Genomic DNA, 20831 nt, shown 5'->3' with positions numbered 1-20831 from the left:
TCAAATGAAGACTAAGTATTGCTTGATATAATGCCCCATTAACACCATTAACTGTAGCTTTTGGAATAGCTTCTAATCTTGGCACCTTGTCATATGCCTTTTCCAGATCTACAAAACTTAAATACAGATCTTTGTTATATTCCCATGATTTCTCAACTATTTGTCATAAAGTGGAAATCTGATACCAGGAACACTCAGTAATGAAATGCCTCTGTAATTCTTACATTCGGTTTTATTTCCCTTTTTATATATGGTACTATGAGGGCTCTACTCCAGTCATCTGGAATTTGTCCCTCTGTCCAGGCCTTCTGAACTATGCAGTGCAGCCACTGTATGACTTTTATATCTCCATACTTGAGCATTTCTGGTCGAATATCATCTACTTCTGCTGCCTTTTCACATTTCAGGCTTGCTTTTTCTACTTCAAGTATGGACATGTGTTCCTGACTGCATGCCTGGTCTGTGTTTTTTACCACTGTGCTGTCATCACTGCTTGTTTCATTTAGCAGTTTTTCAAAGTAATTACTCCATACTTCAAGGATATCTTTTTCTCCTGTTTTCATGTCACCTAAATTCCTATAGTGATTATTATTCATATCAGAAATTTGGCTAGTGATGTTATTTTTGAATTTATATTAGAGTCCTAAATTGAATTCAACCCACAGTTTATATGAAATTGGCTTGTAAGTTCAATCAGTTTATTGATATATGTGTCCAAGCAGAAGACTGAAATAGCTATATCTGAAAGTCTTTGTTCAAAGCTTTCAAATATAGCTTTACTTTCATAATGAAATTTCATTAAAACGAAACTAATAAATGTTTTACTGGTAAAGTTTAAAGATAGGACTTATAAGGTTGGAAAATACATGTTAGGTGCGAGAAAGAATTCGGGCCTCTAAATTAGCATGCCACTTTTGTAATTTTACTTGCATAAAAATTGATTATCAGTATTCTAATAATCAATTTTCACATTTGGAAAATCTAAATGAATGTTTTGCCATAAAAAAAAAAGATTGCACAGGATAAGATGTTTATTATTATTATTATTATTATTTTACTTAGCAACCAAATGACTTGCATGCTACAGTTTTTATTTATATTTTCCACCATCCTCCACTTCCCCACCTGAATGCTTGTAACTGAATGCATTTCATCATTCATTAAATAGACTAAATAGCCAGTGATTTAAATCAGTTCATCAGACTTTCTTTTATAATATAATAATTTTATAATCTAATAAAAATAATTCTATTGTTATTCTGCAAGTAAAAGGAAATATGAATATGAAAGAATAACTCTACTGAGTGCACAAAGTGTGAGGGTAACAGATGCGGAAGAGATTGTTCAACTAATGAATGCCTACTTTGATAACTGTTATCAACCTAGTGTATGCAGCATTGCACTCACTGCTACCTCTTCATCTGAATGAAGAAACTCGTGTATATAGGGAGAAGGTACTAGAGCTGTTGCACAAACTGAATAAGAATTCAGCAATATGGATTAACGGGATATCAGCATGGATGCTAAAAGAGTATTCAGCTAAAGTGTCTATTCCTTTGACCATGTTACATAATTGGAGTCTCAGAACAAGGAAGATTCCACAGGAATGGAAAGAATATATGGTAATCCCAATGCATAAAGTGGTGCAAAGATGAATGTATCCAACTATCGATCTTTCAGTATCTGGAGTGGTGGTGAAGATTGTGGAAAAGTTTGTTAGGACTCGCATACAGAAATGGGTTGACAGAGAATCTCTACTTTGCAATGAACAGCATGGATTTGCTAAGGGAAGGTCATTTGAGCAACTTGCTCGCATTCTATAATAATGTTACCATTGAGTTAGACGAGAAGAATGGATATATCATGATCCTTTTGGATTTTGCTAAGGCTTTTGACAGAATACAGCATGGAAGACTGTTGCATAAATTAGAGAATATGGGATTTGATTATAAAATATTGGCATGGATAAGAGGATAGCTGGCTAGTTGACTGACATCAAAAAGTTTAAGGGGATGTGAGTCCGCAAGTTAATCAGGAATGCAGTATAATATGTATAGTCTGGAATGGTGGGCATGTGAAAATGGCTGTCAGTTCAATGCTAGTAAATGCAGTCATGCACTTCAATGTGATTAGATATCTAGTGTCATGTTATATTGGTGGGATTATGCTAGAAGAAACTGATCGCTGATTATGATAGGTTATCTTGCAGTTTTAGTAGATAGGAAGTTAAAGTTCGAAGGTAATATATTACAGATTGCAAATACAACTCAGAGAATCATTTAAATGGTGAAATGAACCTTGATGTAAAGATGAGGAAATCGTTTTGCCTGTTTACAAGGTCTCAATAAGACCTCACTTGGACTATTGGGTGCAGGTCTGATGGTTTTCATGGTGATTCTGATACGGTAGAGAGGTGGGGGAGAAGAAAGTGCAAAGTGTTAAAAATTATGTCAGGGTTGTGGAATTGCTGATTATGAAGATAGATTGAGAATTTGTGGACTGTAGACACTAGCAAACAGGAGTTGTATGACTTCTGAAAGGGTCATACAGGATTTTAGTAGATGGAATTTTTCCTTTTATGGAGGGTGGAGAAAGAATGAGAGGGCATCATTGGAAGTTGAGAATGAATTCTGTTAAGAAGGGTGTGAGAGCTAGATTTTTTTTTCCCCATAGAGTGGTGTGTGATTGGAATCAATTGCCATTGGATGTTATATGTGGAAATAGTGCGAATGAATTTAAGAAGTATGACAGGTAGTGTGTGGTCTCCCTCAATGAGTTCCCGAATCCCTGAAGGTCTCTCTTAATAATAATAATAACACTTATATCAGTCATTTATCCTATAGAAATCCTTCCTGTCATCTAAACATATCCCCTGTCTTTAATGACATATCTTGCATGCAGCCTCATGGAGTGTACCGAATATGGAAGAGTGGTGTATGTCACCATCAGCCATCATCATCACCATCATCACAGATTTAACATTATATTAATAAATATAATAAATATAGAACTTATAGGTTTTGACAACATATGTCTACTCTCACTGTCGAAGTACTAATCACATAAAACATTAATATAATGTGAAAATTATTATTGCTTTATGAAATAGAAAAAGTTTAGCTCGATATACAATTGTGTACATTTCTCTTATTCACAGATAAACCATGCTTTAATACCCCATGATGAGAAAACAGTAGACCAAAAGGTAATGGATGTGGTACGTGCTGCTGAACAATTAGTGCAACCTGTTTCAAATTCATCTGGTTCTTCTTCTAATGGAAATCATTTGCCTACGAAAGAAAAGAAAACAACCACTATTATAATGTCTAAGCATACAGTTAGTCATCCAAATAGCACGGTAATATGCCTTTATCAATTTTTACCCTCCTGTTTTTAGCAGCATACAGCAAAATAAGAAGTAATATTGGCTATTCTTAAATCATTTTGCTTTTTCACTGAATTATTTTTGCAAATTAATGCTATATCGATTTTGTTTCTTTCCATTTGTTTCAGAGCTATAAACTGGGTATATTTTCTTCTTTTTTTTTTGTCTTCTTCGTTTTTTATAGGGATACATGAATCAGGTTTCATATGTTTGCTTTATAGTTAATTCAGATAATTTTTTTTTTACGCTTGGTTATAAATTTAATTAAACTTGCCAAGAAATATTCTTATTTAATCCTTTATGTATGTTTGTGAGTAAACAAAGTTTGAACGTGAAGTATTTTTGCAACTAGGCTTCTGGGTCTGGCTCCCCAATAATGAGACCTCAGTAAAGGTCCAAACCAGCTGGGTAATGGCATTTCATGCCGTTATACACATTCAAAAGAACGTGTGTTTTGCTTTATGGGATATTAAAACAATTAATTTGGAGTCATTAGCTTCTACATACAAGCAGCCTAGTTATGAAGTTACTTCCAGTGCAAACTTTGTTTGCTCACACTTGGATAAAGGATTAAACATAAGAATCTAATTTCTTGGAATGTTTAATTCAACAAAGGTCTTCTTTTTTCCCACATTGAAATCAGACTTATGTTTCAACATATCTGAAGGTTATAAGAAAGCAAAGCAGAAAATTAAATTGTGTGCATTGTATAGAAATTTACTTTTCCAATGCTGTCACAAAAGAACACTACTAATATTACAAATGTTTTGTGGGAGGAGGAGGGGCAAATTGATATTTTATTCAAAGCTCTTCAGAGTTCTCAATCGATGTAGATAACTCAAATTGCTTTTCTTTCATTAATTGATGAAAGTGCATCAAAAAATGATGCACTATTTTCAGTCCAATTACACATTCAGCATGCCCTTGATTTCAACTGAACCTTGACCCACTTTCTTTGGATGCAGTGATAGGACTTTTGATGATTGTTTCCAACATTTCACTGGTCTCTGAAGTAGTTTTTCTGTGAGTTAAAAGAGAAACTTGATACAAACTCTTTACTGCTATTTTCATGTATACATCATTTACATAAAAACAAGATTCAAGCTATGAAGGCAAAACTGAGCTGATTATTTATTTGAAAGAATACAATAGTACATATTAGCAGCAATTGTGCTATCATCTGTTACAGTTATACAGATAACGTAACATTGGCTTTATAATTGGAAAAGCCTGGGTTAAATCTCATCTAGATGTAAAGAACTGTTATAAAGGCTTTTAACTCTTAATTAGTTCCATCTTTTTTTTTTTTTGTTGCATAATTAGTTATGACTAATTATATAACAAAACAGACTGCAGACAAGACTATACAAAAGAACGAACAGGTAGATTATTATGTCTGTACACGAATGCTAGTAGTATCAGAAACAAAGAGGTAGAGTTTGTTGCCTTAGTCAGTATATTGCAACCGCAGATTGTAGGTATTAGTGAGACCTGGCTATCAGAATCAGACCTACTAACTGATATAGAGTGTCAAGGGTACAGTATTTTTAGGAAGGATGGAGAGGAGGTGGTGTGCTGCTAATGGTATCGGATGACTTGAATCCAGTTAGAGTTGAGAGCTATAATTGTAGTTATACTACTAATAACAATATTTCATGTGGCAGTAAGTTTGAAATCATTTGGTGTGAGGTGGAATCTAACAAGATCAATTACATAGTGGGGTGTTGTTACAGACCCAGTGTATCAGTTGCTAGTGAAGAAGAAATGCATCACCAAATAGAAAAGATGAGTGCAAAAAGAGTAACAATAATGGGAGACTTTAATTATCCAAATATTGATTGGGTAGCAGTAGAATCTCATGAGAAGAATGAAAATGCATTTATTGAGCTGTTGTGGGACAACTTCCTCAAGCAGCATGTGACAGAATGAACTCAAGGGCAAAGAGTGTTAGATTTGATTATAGTGTCAGATGGTGTTTCGGTTCAAGATGTAACTATTCTGCCTCCGGTTGGTGAGTGATCATGCAGTACTCACTTGGGAAGTGACTAAGTTTATGAATGTTCCATTCAGAAAAGGTTACATGCTGAACTACAAAGCAGGAAATTATGACCAACGGAGGAGTATACTGAGTTCAGTGGAATGGGATTGGTTGCTGGATTGGAAGAATATCGACAGTGCATGGGAAGCATTTAAACAATACTTAAATGATGAGATATCAGAATGTGTCCTGAGAGTTCAAAAAATAAATAGAGTAGGAGTCAAATGAATGTGTAATCTTATTAAGCACGAGATTCGTAAGAAAAGGACAATGTGGAAGGAATACCGTTTGCATAAGGATGATGTCCGTTATGAACGTTATAAGCAGCACGCTAAAATAGTCGCAACTGTTGTACGTAAAGCAAAGTTTGAGTATGAAAAGAAACTGGCTCTGCGTGCTGAAGACAATCCGCAAGAAATCTATTGATATGTCATGCAAGTAAAAGAAAGAATGAATATGAAAGAATAACTCTTCTAAATCCAGATGGCTTGAGGTTTACAGGTGTAGAAGAGGTTGTTCAATTAATGAGTGCCCATTTTGTTATAAGCTATCAACCTGGTGAATGCAGCATTGATCTCACTGCTACCTCTTCACTGGATGAAGAAACACAGGTGTATTAGGACGAGGTATTAGAACTGTTGCACAATTTCAATAAGAATTCAGCAATAGGGACTGGTGGGATATCAGCATGTGTGCTAAAAGAATATTCAGCAGAACTGGCTATTCCTTTGGCCAGGCTATTTAATATGAGTCTCAGAACAGGGAATATTCTGCAGGAATGGAAGGAAAGTATGGTAATTCCATTGCACAAGGGTGATGCAAAGACCGATGTGTCCAACTATCTCCCAATTAGTATCTCAGTGGATGGTGAAGATTTTGGAAAAGTTGGTTAGGGCTTGCATTCAGAAATTAGTTGACAGTGAATCTCTACTTTGCAATGAAGAACATGGGTTTACTAAGATAAGGTCATGTTTTAGCAACTTGCTCACATTCTATAACAATGTTACCATTGAACTAGACAAGGGGAATGGATACACTGTGATACTTTTGGATTTTGCTAAGGCCTTTGACAGAATACAGCATGATAGACTGTTTCATAAATTGGAGAAAATGGGTTTGGGTTATAGAATATTATCATGGATAAGGATGGCTGACTGACAGATATCAAAAAGTGGTATACTGGGGGAATGTGAGTCTGCAAGATTTAAGGTAACAAGTGGTATATCACAAGGATCAGTGCTTGGTCCACTGTTATTCAATCTGTACATTAATGATATTGGGAAGGATTTGACAAGTGACATTCAGCTATTTGCTGATGATGCAAAGATAGATAGGGTAATCAGGAATGCTGCTGATATGCAGTAGTTGCAGAATGATTTGAATAGGCTGGAATTATAGCATGGGAAAATGGGTATCAGCTCAATGTGAGTAAATGTAAAGTCATTCACTTCAGCATGATTAGATATCCAATGTTGTATTATGTTGGTGGGATTATGCTAGAAGAAACTGATGAGGCTAAGGATCTTGGAGTGTTAGTAGATAGGAAGTTGAAGTTCAGGGGCCATGTGGCAAAGTTTGCAAATACAATTCAAAAGATAATAGTAATGCTGAAACGAACATTCACATGTAAAGATAAAGATGTCATTTTGCCTCTTTTCAAGGCCTTTATAAGACCACACTTGGATTATTGTGCCCAGGTCTGGTCTCCTGATTTCCGTTGTGATTCTGCTATATTGAAGAGAGTACAAAGGAGACTGTTAAAAATCATATCTGGATTGTGGAATACTGATTGTGAAGACAGATTGAGAATTTGTAGACTGCAGACACTAGCAAACAGGAGAAAGAGGGGTGATATGAGTGACCTACAAACTTCTGAAAGAGTAATACAGGATTTCAATTGATGTAATTTTTTATTTTATGGAGGGTGGGGACAGGACAAGAAGGCATCCTTGGAAGCTGAGAATGAAGGCTGCTAAGAAGGGGATTAGCACTAGATTTTTCTCTCAGAGCGTGGTGCGTGATTGGAATGGATTGCCATTGGATGCTGTGAATGCAAGCAGTGTAAATGAATTCAAGAATAAGTATGATCGCTAGTGTGTGTAGTATGTGGCCTCCTTTGTTTTTATATTTCTTTAATTTCTCAGTATTTCATGAAATGTTTTTTATTAAATGAAATTTTTTTATTTATTATAAGGTTGATTATAGTGAATAAAATGAAATAACAAATATTACTTTATTTTTATATTAATTATTAACATTTTTATTCAGTCTTCATTTTCTGTACAATTATTGCATCTTGCTGAAGAATGCTCATTGCAAAGCAGACATTTTTTATGCACTTTGACCTTATTTTACTATCTTTCGATCTTGGACATAGTACACAGTGGCCCTGGGAATATCCAGAAGTGCTTGGTTCTTGTTGTGGAGCTTCTGGAATAACCAAGTTTTCTCGTAACTTTTTCCAGGCATCCCTTGGTACTTGTGGAATATCTAAATGCTTTTTTTTTAACTGACCTTGTCAATTCCATGGATAATTTCTTTAGAAAGTCCCAACTAAAGAAAGTCGCCATCTTCATTTTAGAACTCTTATTAAATAGTCTAAAATTATACAGAATATATGCATTTATTGCAGATACATTCAAGAAATGGAAGAACAACGTCAATGACCATCTTTTAGTGCATCTTCCAGGGTTATATGTCATACACATTTTATCACAGTATCATCACCCCCTTTTGTGGAATTATAAAATTTTATTATTTTATGCTTATTTTTAGGACATTCTTCATCAATTTCAGGGACACTGTGCATGGAAGAATTAAGAATTACAGCTTTGGACTTTGTAGTTCCGTATCACTCGCTTCTTGCTCACTCTCACTCTGATGAATACTCAATATTTCACCATCCAATTCATCCTCTGAACTACCTGCTACCAAATCCTCTTCTTCCACAGTAGTTTCTTTCCTTTGTCAGGTTTTTACATGAAGCCATTTTGCATACTGCAAAAAATGATATCATAAATATCCACTAAGAAAGCATAAAAAATAAACATAAATCACAATATTATAAATAAAACAGCTCAAAAAATGCTTTGATTTACTTTGGTAATGGCAAACTCAGTGTCAACAAATGTAATCATTGTGACTAGAACAAGAAAAAAAAACACTTGAAAAATACTAATGTAAATACTAAATCACTTAAGGAATAGACAACATAGATAAGAATATAAATTAAATTACACTTTAATAAATATTTCCGATATTTCGGCAACGTGACGTTGCCATCTTCAAAAGGAATTTACAAAAAAGGCACGTGCATGTAGGCACTATAACACAGTAACTGAGAATGAGCCTGTATAAGCCTGTCTACAAGAATCACTAATGTAAATAGTTGCATAGGGTTATGCAACTGATTGCACGGATGACTAGGCACGCAACTGATTTGGTGCAGGAGCAGTAAGAAACTCAGCTACTCGAAATCGTGACAAAAATCTGTCATTGGTTTTGTCAGAAATCAAACTTGAATGACACTATCAAATAAACCCCATGCAACTGATTAAAGGTTAAACTGAAGGTGAGTTAGCTGGTCTCATGAAGAGATGGCAGCAGGGTTTTTCATCCTACAAAACTGACACACCATCTGGATCTGACATTAACAGATATGATTCATTGGTCTCATAGCTTCCTTAGTTGCTTCAAGCATAATAAGAATCAAACAAAACTACAAACTATGGACATTCCTTGCGAACAGTGGGGAAATTTTTGGATAGCACCTTGTGTATGACTTCAATATTATACTGAGCTGCAGTGTTAATTCAAAGCAGTTCACTTCATTAAATTTAAAATTACTGAAAACTAACTAATGTCCTAATGAAGCATCCTCTAAGGGCCAGATAAAAACAGAGTTAATTCAGAAAAGTCAGCGGTAATGTGGTCTCAAAATGATAGTCTTTCAGATCTTTGGCAGATTAATGCAGCCATATTTGTTGAGGTTGAAGGAGTGTTTCAATAGCTGATGCTGATTCTAAAATTAGTGTCTCAGACCAGGGCACAGCAAGGGTATTTGCCGCCCTGGTGCAAACTTTTATCGGCTGCCCCTTAAAAAAATAACTAAAAGAAATTGCATATAGCATTTAGTACAATAAATAAAATAACAATTTATGCTAACCAAAAGTTACATGTCTTATTTATTAAAAACAGAATACATAGTTTCGTATAGTTATTTTTAACATTTTTTCAAAAACAAACAAAAAAAAGAACAGCAATTATTTCTTAATATAAATAAAAATTAATTGCACATGCCTTTATGTAAAATTTACTTGACATGATTTTTTTGTAGCATTATATATATTATATCATTATTATATCCTCCATATCTAAATTAGTAGCAATTTGATGTTCTATGCTAATAAGACTTAAATTGTTGAGTCTATCCTGTGTCATTGTACTGCGGAGATGATTTTTTATAATTTTCAGCTTTGAAAAGGATCTTTCGCCAGTTGCAACAGTCACAGGTATTGTTAAATAAATTCTTAGTGTCATTGAGAAATTGGGGAAAACACTAAGAAGATCATTCGAAAATATATACTCAAGTACCAAAAATGCGTTCATATTCAGATTAAGATAGATTAAAATATTTTCTATTTCCTCGCATAATTCCAAGGAGTTTATATCAGAATCTGTCAATCTGTCATCTGTCAATGTTATCTCCAAATCTTTACAATATTTCATTTTCTTTTTTCCATTGGTTTTAATAAATAAATGTCATTTAAAAATTCAAAAACATCATTATGTTCTTTCAATAATGTAAATCTTTCATCAAGTTTTGAAATAGCTATATCAATTATAACTAAATAAAAATTGACTTTGAATATTTGTTCTTGTGATTCAATAACTTCATCTTCACTTTCATACAAGAATAATCTTTTTGTTTTCTGAGGTCTGACTATTGGCATACAAGGAAAAATTGGATCACAATCCACTGTATTTGCAATTTCGGTTGCTTCCCCTAACATATTTTTGAATGCCTCATCTGTTCTACAATCCTTTAAATAATTTTTTAGGTCTATCAACATTTTCATTATTGTAGACATAATTACATCTGGTTTTTGCATCAAATTACTTATGACATTAATTTTCGATAAGATTTGGTGCCATATAACAAGAGAACATATGAATTTGAAAGATTTAATTTTTAATAATAATGATTCAGCTTAGTTCCTTGTGTCACTATTTCTTGATTTATCTTGATATAAAATGTATAAAGCATCGTATATTTTTTCTAAATTATACCTTAAAGCTTTTATAGCGTCTATGCGACTTGACCATCTCGTATCACAAACTTTTTTAACAGTAAAACTTGGGCATTCCTCTTTTAAAATTTTCCAACGATAGGCTGATTTAGAAAAAACATTATATATTTCCTGAATTAATAAAAAAAATTTGCTATTTCACGTGGAACACTTGCAGCATCATTTACAACTAGATTAAGCATATGAGCGGCACATGGTACGTAAAACACTCTCGGGTTCATATCTAATATTCTCTTTTGGAGACGCTGATTTTTTCCCTTCATGTTTGCCCCGTTATCATATGCTTGAGCACATAAATCGTAAAGATTTATATTTTCTGATTGCAAAAAATCTACAACAAAATTTGTTAAACCTTCGCCTGTTGAGTTAGTAATTGAATAAAATCCTAAAATATGTTCTCTGATTTCTATTTTCTTGTTCATTATCGAGGTAAACAAATCTTACAACAATACTTAATTGATTTTTGTGAGATGCGTTTGGAGTGGTGTGTAAAATGATAGCGTAATATTTATTTAATTTTAGCATTTTAACAATATTAGATTTTATTTTTTCTCCTATTATTGAAATTATTTCATTTTGCATTTTTTCACCTAAATAATGTGGCATTTTGTTCTTATCAGTTTGTATTCGACTTATATGATCTGCCATTACATTATCGAATTTTGATACAGTTTCTATTAATTTTAAAAAATTACTGTTGCTATCTTCAAAAAGTTTATTACTATTACCTCTGAATTGGCTGATTTACTGAAAGCTAAATTTCGTCCTGCTAAAAATTGAACTGTATAAATAATCCTTTCTATTACCGATTTCCAACGATTTTTTTCTAGTTTTATTAATTGTTCATTTCCACATCTATTGTATTATTATTTATAAATGACTTTTTTAAATCGTTCCATGACTTGTAACATTTGATATGTGCTTCACTTTTTCATGGCACTCTAATGTTCTCGATAAATGTTGCCAATCGCAATAACCAATTACATCATTGAACGCATTAATTTTATCGTTAAAAAGTTTACAAGGAATATACTGAATTTTTGCATTTAGAATACAATAACCAATTTCTGTGTATCTTTTCGTTATTACTTAATCATTTATAGTAATAATCTCCTGAAAATGATCTGTTTTTTTCATCTTTTGGAAAATCAATATCATATATTTGTTTTGGTCCAACATCTATTAGAATCATTTGGAGATTATCTGTTATTTTTAAAGGCCACTTTCCTGGATCATCAAAATCGTACTCAAGGATAGAATTCATAAGAGAGTTTTCAGTTGTTATACTTGTATTGCACATGCTTTTGTCACCTGTTTCTTTTGGTGAACTGAGTGAGCTGTTGAGAGCTTCAGAAGTGAAAGATGAATTTTCTAAGCATCATTTTTTAGCTAAATGCATGGCAGAAGAAGAAGAATCTTCAAAATTTTCTCGAGCAACTGAAGATTTTTCTGTACATGAAGATGTAGATGCAAAATAATTGGAAATAGGAGTCGCAAATTTTTTTACATTTTCTTCTTTCTGTGCTCTTCGTTTTCTATATTCTGCTACAGAAAATCTTTTTCTTCCATATGACATCTAAAAGTAAGGGTTGTTAATAATATTATATTAGTTAAATTTTGCGATGTAGGATATATCAAGAAATGAATATTATTACTATTAATGATTATACTGCATTGTATAATCCAAATTAGATATTATCTACATAAAATAAATATTTGATATTTGTTTCTTGCTGCCCTATCAATGTTGCCACCCAGGTATGGTGCACCCTCGGGTTGGTGCGGCCCTGTCTCAGACTTATGGCCTCTATGCAACAAAGTTGTTTTCCTTCATTTAATCTTGTGAAGGAATATCTAGAACATGGTCTGCCCTTACTTGTCATATTGATCAGTCCTTCTCAATCTTTTTTTAATACTTGTACCAGCAAAACCAAAATTGAAAAATTTCACTACCACTTAAAGTATATACAATACCAAATAAGCTATAAAATGCTGTATTAAGATGTGATTTAATTGTAATCAACAACAGTTAAATACAAAATCAGAAGAACTTGAAAGTTTTTTAGGAAGGAATAGAAAACAATGCTAAATAAGACTGTCTTCGATTTTAAGCTTTCTGAGAAATATATAACCACTTGCTTGGAGGTCGAAACAAAATATATGATACATCAACACATGATTTGTCAACTTCTTCTAGATTGGAGAGGTGGGGGGGGGGATGTAAAATGTGAATTATATATCTTTGTGGGGGTTAGATGTTAACAGACCTACCAGTCCGTCCAAAGTTGGCTGAGTGCAATTATTTGATTGTCTAAATGGCAATTCAGGACTGCATAATCATGCTCAGAGCATGCCCTTCTCACAGAATTAAATGAAAAAAAAAAAATAATTGTTGCATAGAAGTCACTATAGACCAGAGAGACAATTTTTAGAATCAGCGTCAGCTATGATTCATTTCTCCAACCTCAATAGATATATCTGCTTTAATATAGGGGACAGCATAGCTTTGTAAAAGGGAAGTCCTGCCTCAGTTATTTATTCACATTTTATAATAAGATGACAGCAGAATTGGATAAAGTAAATGTTGACACTGTGATACTGCTAAACTTTGTAAAGGCATTTGACAGAATACTGCATGGAAAATTATTACATAAGTTGGAGCAAATGGGAATGGATATGAGGTTGGTAACATGGATAAGGGGATGGCTGATAGACATCAGTGAATGTTGTATGGTTGGAGTAGGATCAACATTAATGAGGATGACTAGTGGAGTGCCCCAGGGCTCTGTACTAGGACAGCTACTCTTTAATTTGTACATTAATGATATAGTGGAAGATTTGAGTGGGAATATTCAGTTGTTTTAATAATACACAACTGGAGAGAGAGAGAGAGAGAGAGAGATACCTTGCAGGATAGTTTAAGGCCATGATTCAGTCACATGTTGACTACTGTGCACAGATTTGGTCACCTGCATTTCTAGGGGACTGGGAAGTAGTGGGGAGGATTCAGAAACGAGTGACTAAGCTGGTGATGGGTCTGTGACATGTTCCCTATGAGGCTAGATTGAGGGTGTGTGAGTTGCAAAGTTTGACTTGCAACACACACAGTTGGAGAGGAGACATGATAGAAACTTTTCCATACATGGAAAGTAGGGAGAAAACAAGAGGTCACATTTGGAAGTTGTCTAAGAGTGTGATTAGTAAGGGTGTGCTGACTAGGTTCTTTACTTGGAAAGCAGTGAATGAGTAAAATCGATTGCCAGAGGTGGTTGTGAGCATCACAAAAGTGAATTAGTTTAAGGAGTTGTATAATAGGTATTGTGTTAATGGATGGTGTGGGTCTCCTGCGAGGAGGCTTTTGACTCCATGGAGTACCCATATAGATAATTTGCCAAAATCAGGGACATTATCCTGAGACCACATTTACCACTACTTTCCTGCATTAATTTAATTTTTATCTGGCCTCTGCATCTTGTTAGGACATTAATTCTTTTCAGTTAAAATTAGTACTGTTTTTACATCAGTCTGATTAAGTGCCATGAGTGTCACATTTGTAATTTTGTGCACTGCAGATGTTGGTTGGAAATCCATTGAAATAGTAAGTTTGATAAATTATTTTCCTCTGGTTGTTTATATGAAGCACTGTTATAAATGACAACCAACACCTAAACCTGTCAAGGAGTTGATGATAATAATGGGCAGGGAGTTGAAGTTTAGAAAGCATATAGTTCCTCAAATCACTTTGTATTACAGTGGTGGAATAGTTCAGTTCCACCAGCATATTGCATGCCATGTAACCTTTTCATCCAAATTATATGCAGTGAAAACTAGTCGGTTTGATTTAATTATATTAATACAGCCAAATAAACCCAATATATTCCTCCTTATAAGTTTTAAAAACAGTAATAATGAAATAAAAATCCACTATCAGGGAAAAAAAAATAGCTTGGACTTTGCTACCTTAATTCAGACAACTGGACAATTATAACCAGTCTCAAATTCTGCAATTTTTGGAACTCTTAGCATACCCGAACTTTTCTTTTTAAATTTCTGTGTGATTATTAAGATATTCATGTTTTTTAGATGCATTTCACAATGTAAGCACTTAAATATGTGCATATCCTCATCCTTGGTTGAATTTTATTTAAATTTTTAGTTGGGATACTTAGAAAAATTTGTCAGGCCATCTTAGTTTTTCTTTTCAGTGGAAACATTTGTTTGTTTTGCAGGAACCAAAGTTAATAAAATGTTTCTGAATGATACAATGACAATATTTATTATTCTCATCACATATATATAATATTTATAAATATACAATTCAAGATGGCAAGATCAAGTTGATTTCTGGAGCGACGACTACTACAGGATAATATTCTCAGGAAGAGAGAGAGGAAAAGCAGGGGTAGCAATAATACTCAAGAAACACTTAGGCAAAAAAGTAACCACAACAATCAAACACATTGACAGAATCATGGCAATTAGCATCCAAATGAACCAGTAAATCTGAACATTATAATGATCTATATGCCTACAACTGGACATAAAGATGAAGAAATAGCTGAAATGTATGAGCAAATTGAAGATATATGGAACATATTCAAACAAAGAGACAACACAATAATAATGGGGGATTGGAACACAATCATAGGAGAAGGAAAGGAGGATAATACTGTAGGAAAATTTAGCTTAGGACAGAGAAACGACAAAGGACATCTAGTAGATTTCTGCAAACAGAAGGAATTAATAATCACAAACACAATATTCCAAACACACAAAAGAAGAAGAAGATACCTGGAAGGCACACGGAGATACAAATAGATACCAAAATGATTATATAATGGCTAAAGCAAGATTTAAAAACCAAGTCAAATCTAGTAAATCCTTCCCAGGAGCAGATGTTGATAGTGACCACAACCTTGTATTAATGAAAACACAATTTAAATTTAAAAAACAACAACATACAAAGATCAACATATTGAAACTAAAAATGAAAACATCAAAAGACAATTTCAGGAAGCCACCAAAAACCTAACACAAGAAAATGCAAAGAAAAATGCAAACAGTAACGATAAGTGGAATCAAATAAACAACAATATCCTAAAAGCTAGTAACAAAATAATAGGAAGAGAAAAGCAAAATATAAGAAAACCATGGATAACTAAAGAAATTTAGATTTAATAGAGCGAAGGAGGCTATACAAGAATTCAGAAAAAGTAGAAAACAAAGAAAAATACAAGAAAATGTGAGTAAGCATAAGAAGAATACCTCCACGAAGAATGTAAGAAGACAGAACTGTTTAATAAAGGAAATCTAGAAACAGCTTATAACCATCATCATCATCATCAAATTCCTGCCATGTACCCTCAAGGGGTGTACAGGATATGACAGTACTACATGAAAAAAATTACATCATTACTAACTTCCTATCTACAATTTTCCTCCAGATCAGTCTGTTACCTGTCAACACTCCAACATTATCAGATCTTATATTTCTATCGTCTAAGGCACTTTGTACCGTATCAATCCACCTATATCTTGGTCTTCCTCTGGGTCGTTTTCCTGCCAACCTGGCAGAGAACACTTGTTTTGCTAATCTTTCCTCTCCCATTCTATTTAAGTGACCATACCATCTGAGATTAGCTCTGCTAACGCATTCCTGGATGCTGACAATGTCAGGTTCTTTCCTAATATCCTCATTTTTAATATGATATTGCCATTGATGCCATCTGTTCATGCCTCTAATCTTTCTCAGGACTCTCATATCTGCGGTCTCTAGTCTTTGGTCATGTGTTTTACTTCTGACCCAGCTCTCAGATCCATAAGTTAAAATTGGTTTGAACACAGTCTTGTATACAGCTAATTTAGTATTCCGACTAATTTCTTTCTTATTTCATATGAATTTATTCAATTGACTTCCCACGATACCAGCTTTGCTGATTCTGTTGTCTATTTCTATATTTAGTTTACCATCTTCAGTAAAAATTGTGCCTAAGTAGCTGAAATGTTTTACTTGTTCCACAGGTTCTCCATTCACAACACAGTTGACATTTTCAATGATTCTGCCTATTTTCATTGTCTTTGTCTTTTTATTGCTGACCTTCATACCATATCTATTACAACAGCTATTCAATTTAGTCAGAGAATCTTGCAGACTTGTAGCGGATTTATTTAGAAGTATAACATCATCCGCATAAAGCAAAGAGCTGACATTAACATCTCCAATTTTGATATCAGGTTTAATACCACATTCCTTCATAATGTGATCCATATAGATAATGAATAACAGAGGGGATAATGTACATCCTTGTCTCACACCAGATTTAACATTAAACCATCTTCCTGTACTTCCTTCAATTCTAACTGCTGACTCACAACTCAAATAAAGACTAAGTATTGCTTGATATAATGCCCCATTGACACCATATAACTGCAGCGTATTGAATAGCTTCTCTCTTGGCACCTTGTCATATGCCTTTTCCAAATCGACAAAACTTAAATACAGATCTTTGTTATATTCCCATGCTTTCTCGACTATTTGTCGTAAAGTGAAGATCTGATCCTGACAGCCTCTATTTGGCCTGAATCCAGCTTGTTCTTCACCAAGCTTTTCTTCCACAATTCTTCTCAACCGTTTCTCAAGTATACTTGCATAGATCTTGCCAGGAACACTCAGTAGGGAAATACCTCTGTAATTCTCACATTCAGTTTTATTTCCCTTTTTATATATGGGTACTATGAGAGCTCTACTCCAATCATCGGGAATTCATCCCTCTGTCCAGGCTTTCTGAACCATGCAGTGCAGCCACTGTAAGACTCTTATACCACCATACTTCAGCATTTCTGGTCGAATATCATCTACTCCTGCTGCCTTTCCACATTTCAAGCCTTTGATGGCTTTTTCTACTTCAAGTATGGATATGTATTCCTGACTGCATGCCTGGTCAGTGTTTTTTATCACTGTGCTGTCATCACTGCTTGTTTCATTTAGCAGTTTTTCAAAGTAATTACTCCATACTTCAAGGATATCTTTTTCTCCTGTTTTCATTTCACCTTTATCATCTCTAATTCCTTTTACAGCACTCTTTCCTCCATTCCTAAGCTTCTTCAACAACCTCCAGAATATTTTGCCACCTTCTTGATATTTATTTTCTATATTCTTGCCAAAGTCCTCCCATGACTTTTGTTTAGCTAGTTTTACACACTGTTTAGCATTCTTGCATTTGTCTCTATATTCTCTAAGAGCACAAGGTGACTTATTTGACAGGAACTTTTGATATGCTTTCTTCTTTTCCTTCACTGCCTCTTTAACTTCCTTTGTCCACCAGGGAGTTCTGATTTTTTTATCTTTGCACACAACTTCACCACATGCCTCTCTGGCAGAATCAATCAATGTTTCCTTCAGAGTTTGCCAGTGAATCTCCAAGGTTTGATTCCTGTTCTCAAACTCTTTCATTTTCTTTTCAATAATATTTCTGTATTTTAGTCTACAGTTAACATCTGAGAGCTGCTCAACTTTTATTTGCTTTAAAACTTTCTTACATGTTATTCTTTTCAATATGAAATTCAATTTTATCCTGCTCAAGACTAAATAGTGATCACTTCCAATTTCAAATCCTCTGTACACTCTGGTGTCCTGCACCAGGGAGAAAACATCACTATCAACAGCTTATAACCAAATAACAAAAATCAGCAATAAACTGAAAATGGCCACACATAAGAATGCCCTAATAGATGAGAATGGTAAACTAATTATTTATTCTGAAGAAATATTACAAGAATGGAAAAAATATCTTGAACACCTGTCTCAAGGAGAAGAACAGGAAGAAAATGACACAGAAGGTGAAGACAATAGTGAACATCAATAATAAAAGAAGAGTTTGAAAAAACACTTAAAGACTTAGCCAGAAAAAAAGCCGAGGAATCGATAGCATCCCAAGTGAAGCCCTTCAAAATCTGGATGATGAAACAAAAATTGATATATTTGAACTAATAGCTAAAATAAATGAAAATGGAGATCTCCCAGAAGACTTAACAAAGTCCCTGATAATACCAGTCTCCAAGAAAGCAAATGCTCTCCAATGTAACCAACACAGAACAATAGCCTTAATTACTCACATTAGCAAAATCCTATTAAAAATAATAAAAACAAATATATAAAATGTTGTTTATTTTTTAACAGTATATATTAGAACACAGAAACTAAGTAAATAATTAATTTATTAACTTATTGCTGATATTTCGCTGGTGTTATAACCAGCATCTTCAGAGCACAAAAACACAGTTTGTCACAATACGCGAGACTATAACAATATGGTGTAATCAACGGACTAGTTAAACAAAATTGTAGCAGCAACACAAAGACTAGAGTCCTGATTTTTGGCGCCCTCTATCTGAAAAAAAAAAAAAAAAAAAACTAGTTTTTTCTTAAGATGACTGTTTCCCAGATCTTAGGCAAGTTAATACAGCCATATTTGTTGAGATTTGGAGTGTGCTTCAGGGCTTCTGTCGCCTCTAAAAACAATCTCTCCAACTTGTAAGAGCTTCTGTGTAGTACTTTTGTGTTTTTCCAGTTGATCCTGTGTGCAGGGGTATCGAGAGCATGGTCTGCTAGGCCCGACTTGCCATAGTGATAATTCCGGACGTATCTTTTGTGTTCGCTGATGCGGCTGTTCACAGTTCTTCCTGTTTGACCGTAGTAGGCTTGATTACATGAGCAGGATACTTGATAGACTCCTGGATGTGATAAAGGGGGAATGCTGTCCTTGGGTGAGCGGATAAGGGTTGCTAATTTGCTACATGGTCTGAATGTAGTGCGTAGTTTATGTTTATTAAGAATTCTTGAAATCTTATCGGATGTGCCTTTAATGTATGGGATGATGACTGTTTTGTTGTAGTTCTCTGTGGTGGATGGTGGGAGGGGTTTCTTAAGAGCGTTTAGTATTTTGTTTATCTTATGTGGATTATAGCCATTGGCTAAGAGTTTCATGCCGAAGAACTATCGGCGAGTCCAAGCGTAAGTCATCACCTGGGTAGTACAACACTAGGGAAACTCATTGCAAAGGTGGAGCAAGCTCCGTCAGTATCCTTAATATTTTCTCATAATGTAAAATGCAGCTCCTAATAGATGTATTACTGTTTTATATTATGAGGAGAGGTCACTACCCAGACCGGTTTCGAACTTTATTGAGGTCTCATCAGTGAGTAGGTAGACCTGGAATACCAAGGTTTAAGTGAACCAAACTTAAATATACCCCTACTAACGAATTGCCAGACCGGTGTATCCATATATTATTATTACTATGATAAAGAGCCAAGAGGCTATTTTTCCGGCAGTGTAAATTAAGTTAAGGGGATAATAAACCCCTCATTATTTTAAAGCCGGATACAAAAACTCGGAGATTGAAATCTGAGATCTAAGAGTTTCATGCCGAAGAACTATCAGCGTGTCCAAGCGTAAGTCATCACCTGGGTAGTACAACACTAAGCTCCCCCGTAGATGGTGCTATCTGTCACGCACACAGTTTTGAAATTGGTGCAGATTTTGTATGTCAGGCTGGAAACATTTGGAACCTACCTCATATACCTGACTTGGTTCCTTGGAACTTGAATAGTGTTACATCCTGCCTACTCGACTGTGACCGAGGCACGTGAAAATATGACAAATGCTGTTTTACTCATTCTTGTAGTAATATTTTGAATGTTGTAGTGTAACCAATTCTTTTTATCATGTTACAATGAGAGAAATTTATAGGGGTTGTAAATAAATTCTAATTTCCTTTACATGTGTTGAACATTTTTTTAAATTAGAAATTAGTATTAGAAAGCATTTTAAAAAAAATGTATGCTTACTTTTCTGCTTTTGCCAGCTTTGTTCTAAACTAATCTCTTTATTTTCCTTTCATTCTCTCTTTCTCTCTCTCTCTCTCAATGAAATTTTCTTAGTGGTAGTTCTCAGGAAGAGAAATTGCCTTCCTTTATCCCTATTTCCTATTTAAAATTTTTTATAACCATGTATAGTGCTAGTACAGTTTAGAAGCAATTACCAGCATGACCAGCTGCTGTCACTACTGTTATGGTTGTTTGTTCTGTAAAATTAGTG

At 34.2% G+C, this 20831-nt stretch overlaps 1 protein-coding gene across 1 annotated transcript in view; it reads left to right on the top strand.

Annotated features, from left to right (window-relative positions):
• Window positions 1-20831, top strand: part of LOC150092621 (protein lap4-like) — a 737075-nt gene that overhangs the window by 607623 nt on the left and 108621 nt on the right. The window contains exon 32 of the mRNA XM_090414245.1: window positions 3158-3358. Coding sequence (XP_090270371.1) covers window positions 3158-3358 — 201 coding nt within the window. The remainder of the gene's footprint in view (window positions 1-3157; window positions 3359-20831) is intronic.

The sequence above is a fragment of the Typopeltis vanoorti genome, chromosome 25 (genome assembly GCF_054136105.1).
Source record: "Typopeltis vanoorti isolate ZY-2024b chromosome 25, IOZ_Tvanoo_1.0, whole genome shotgun sequence".
Lineage (NCBI taxonomy): Eukaryota > Metazoa > Arthropoda > Arachnida > Uropygi > Thelyphonidae > Typopeltis > Typopeltis vanoorti.
The sequence above is the reverse complement of the archived record's forward strand: the minus strand, read 5'-3'. Positions and strand labels throughout refer to the sequence as shown.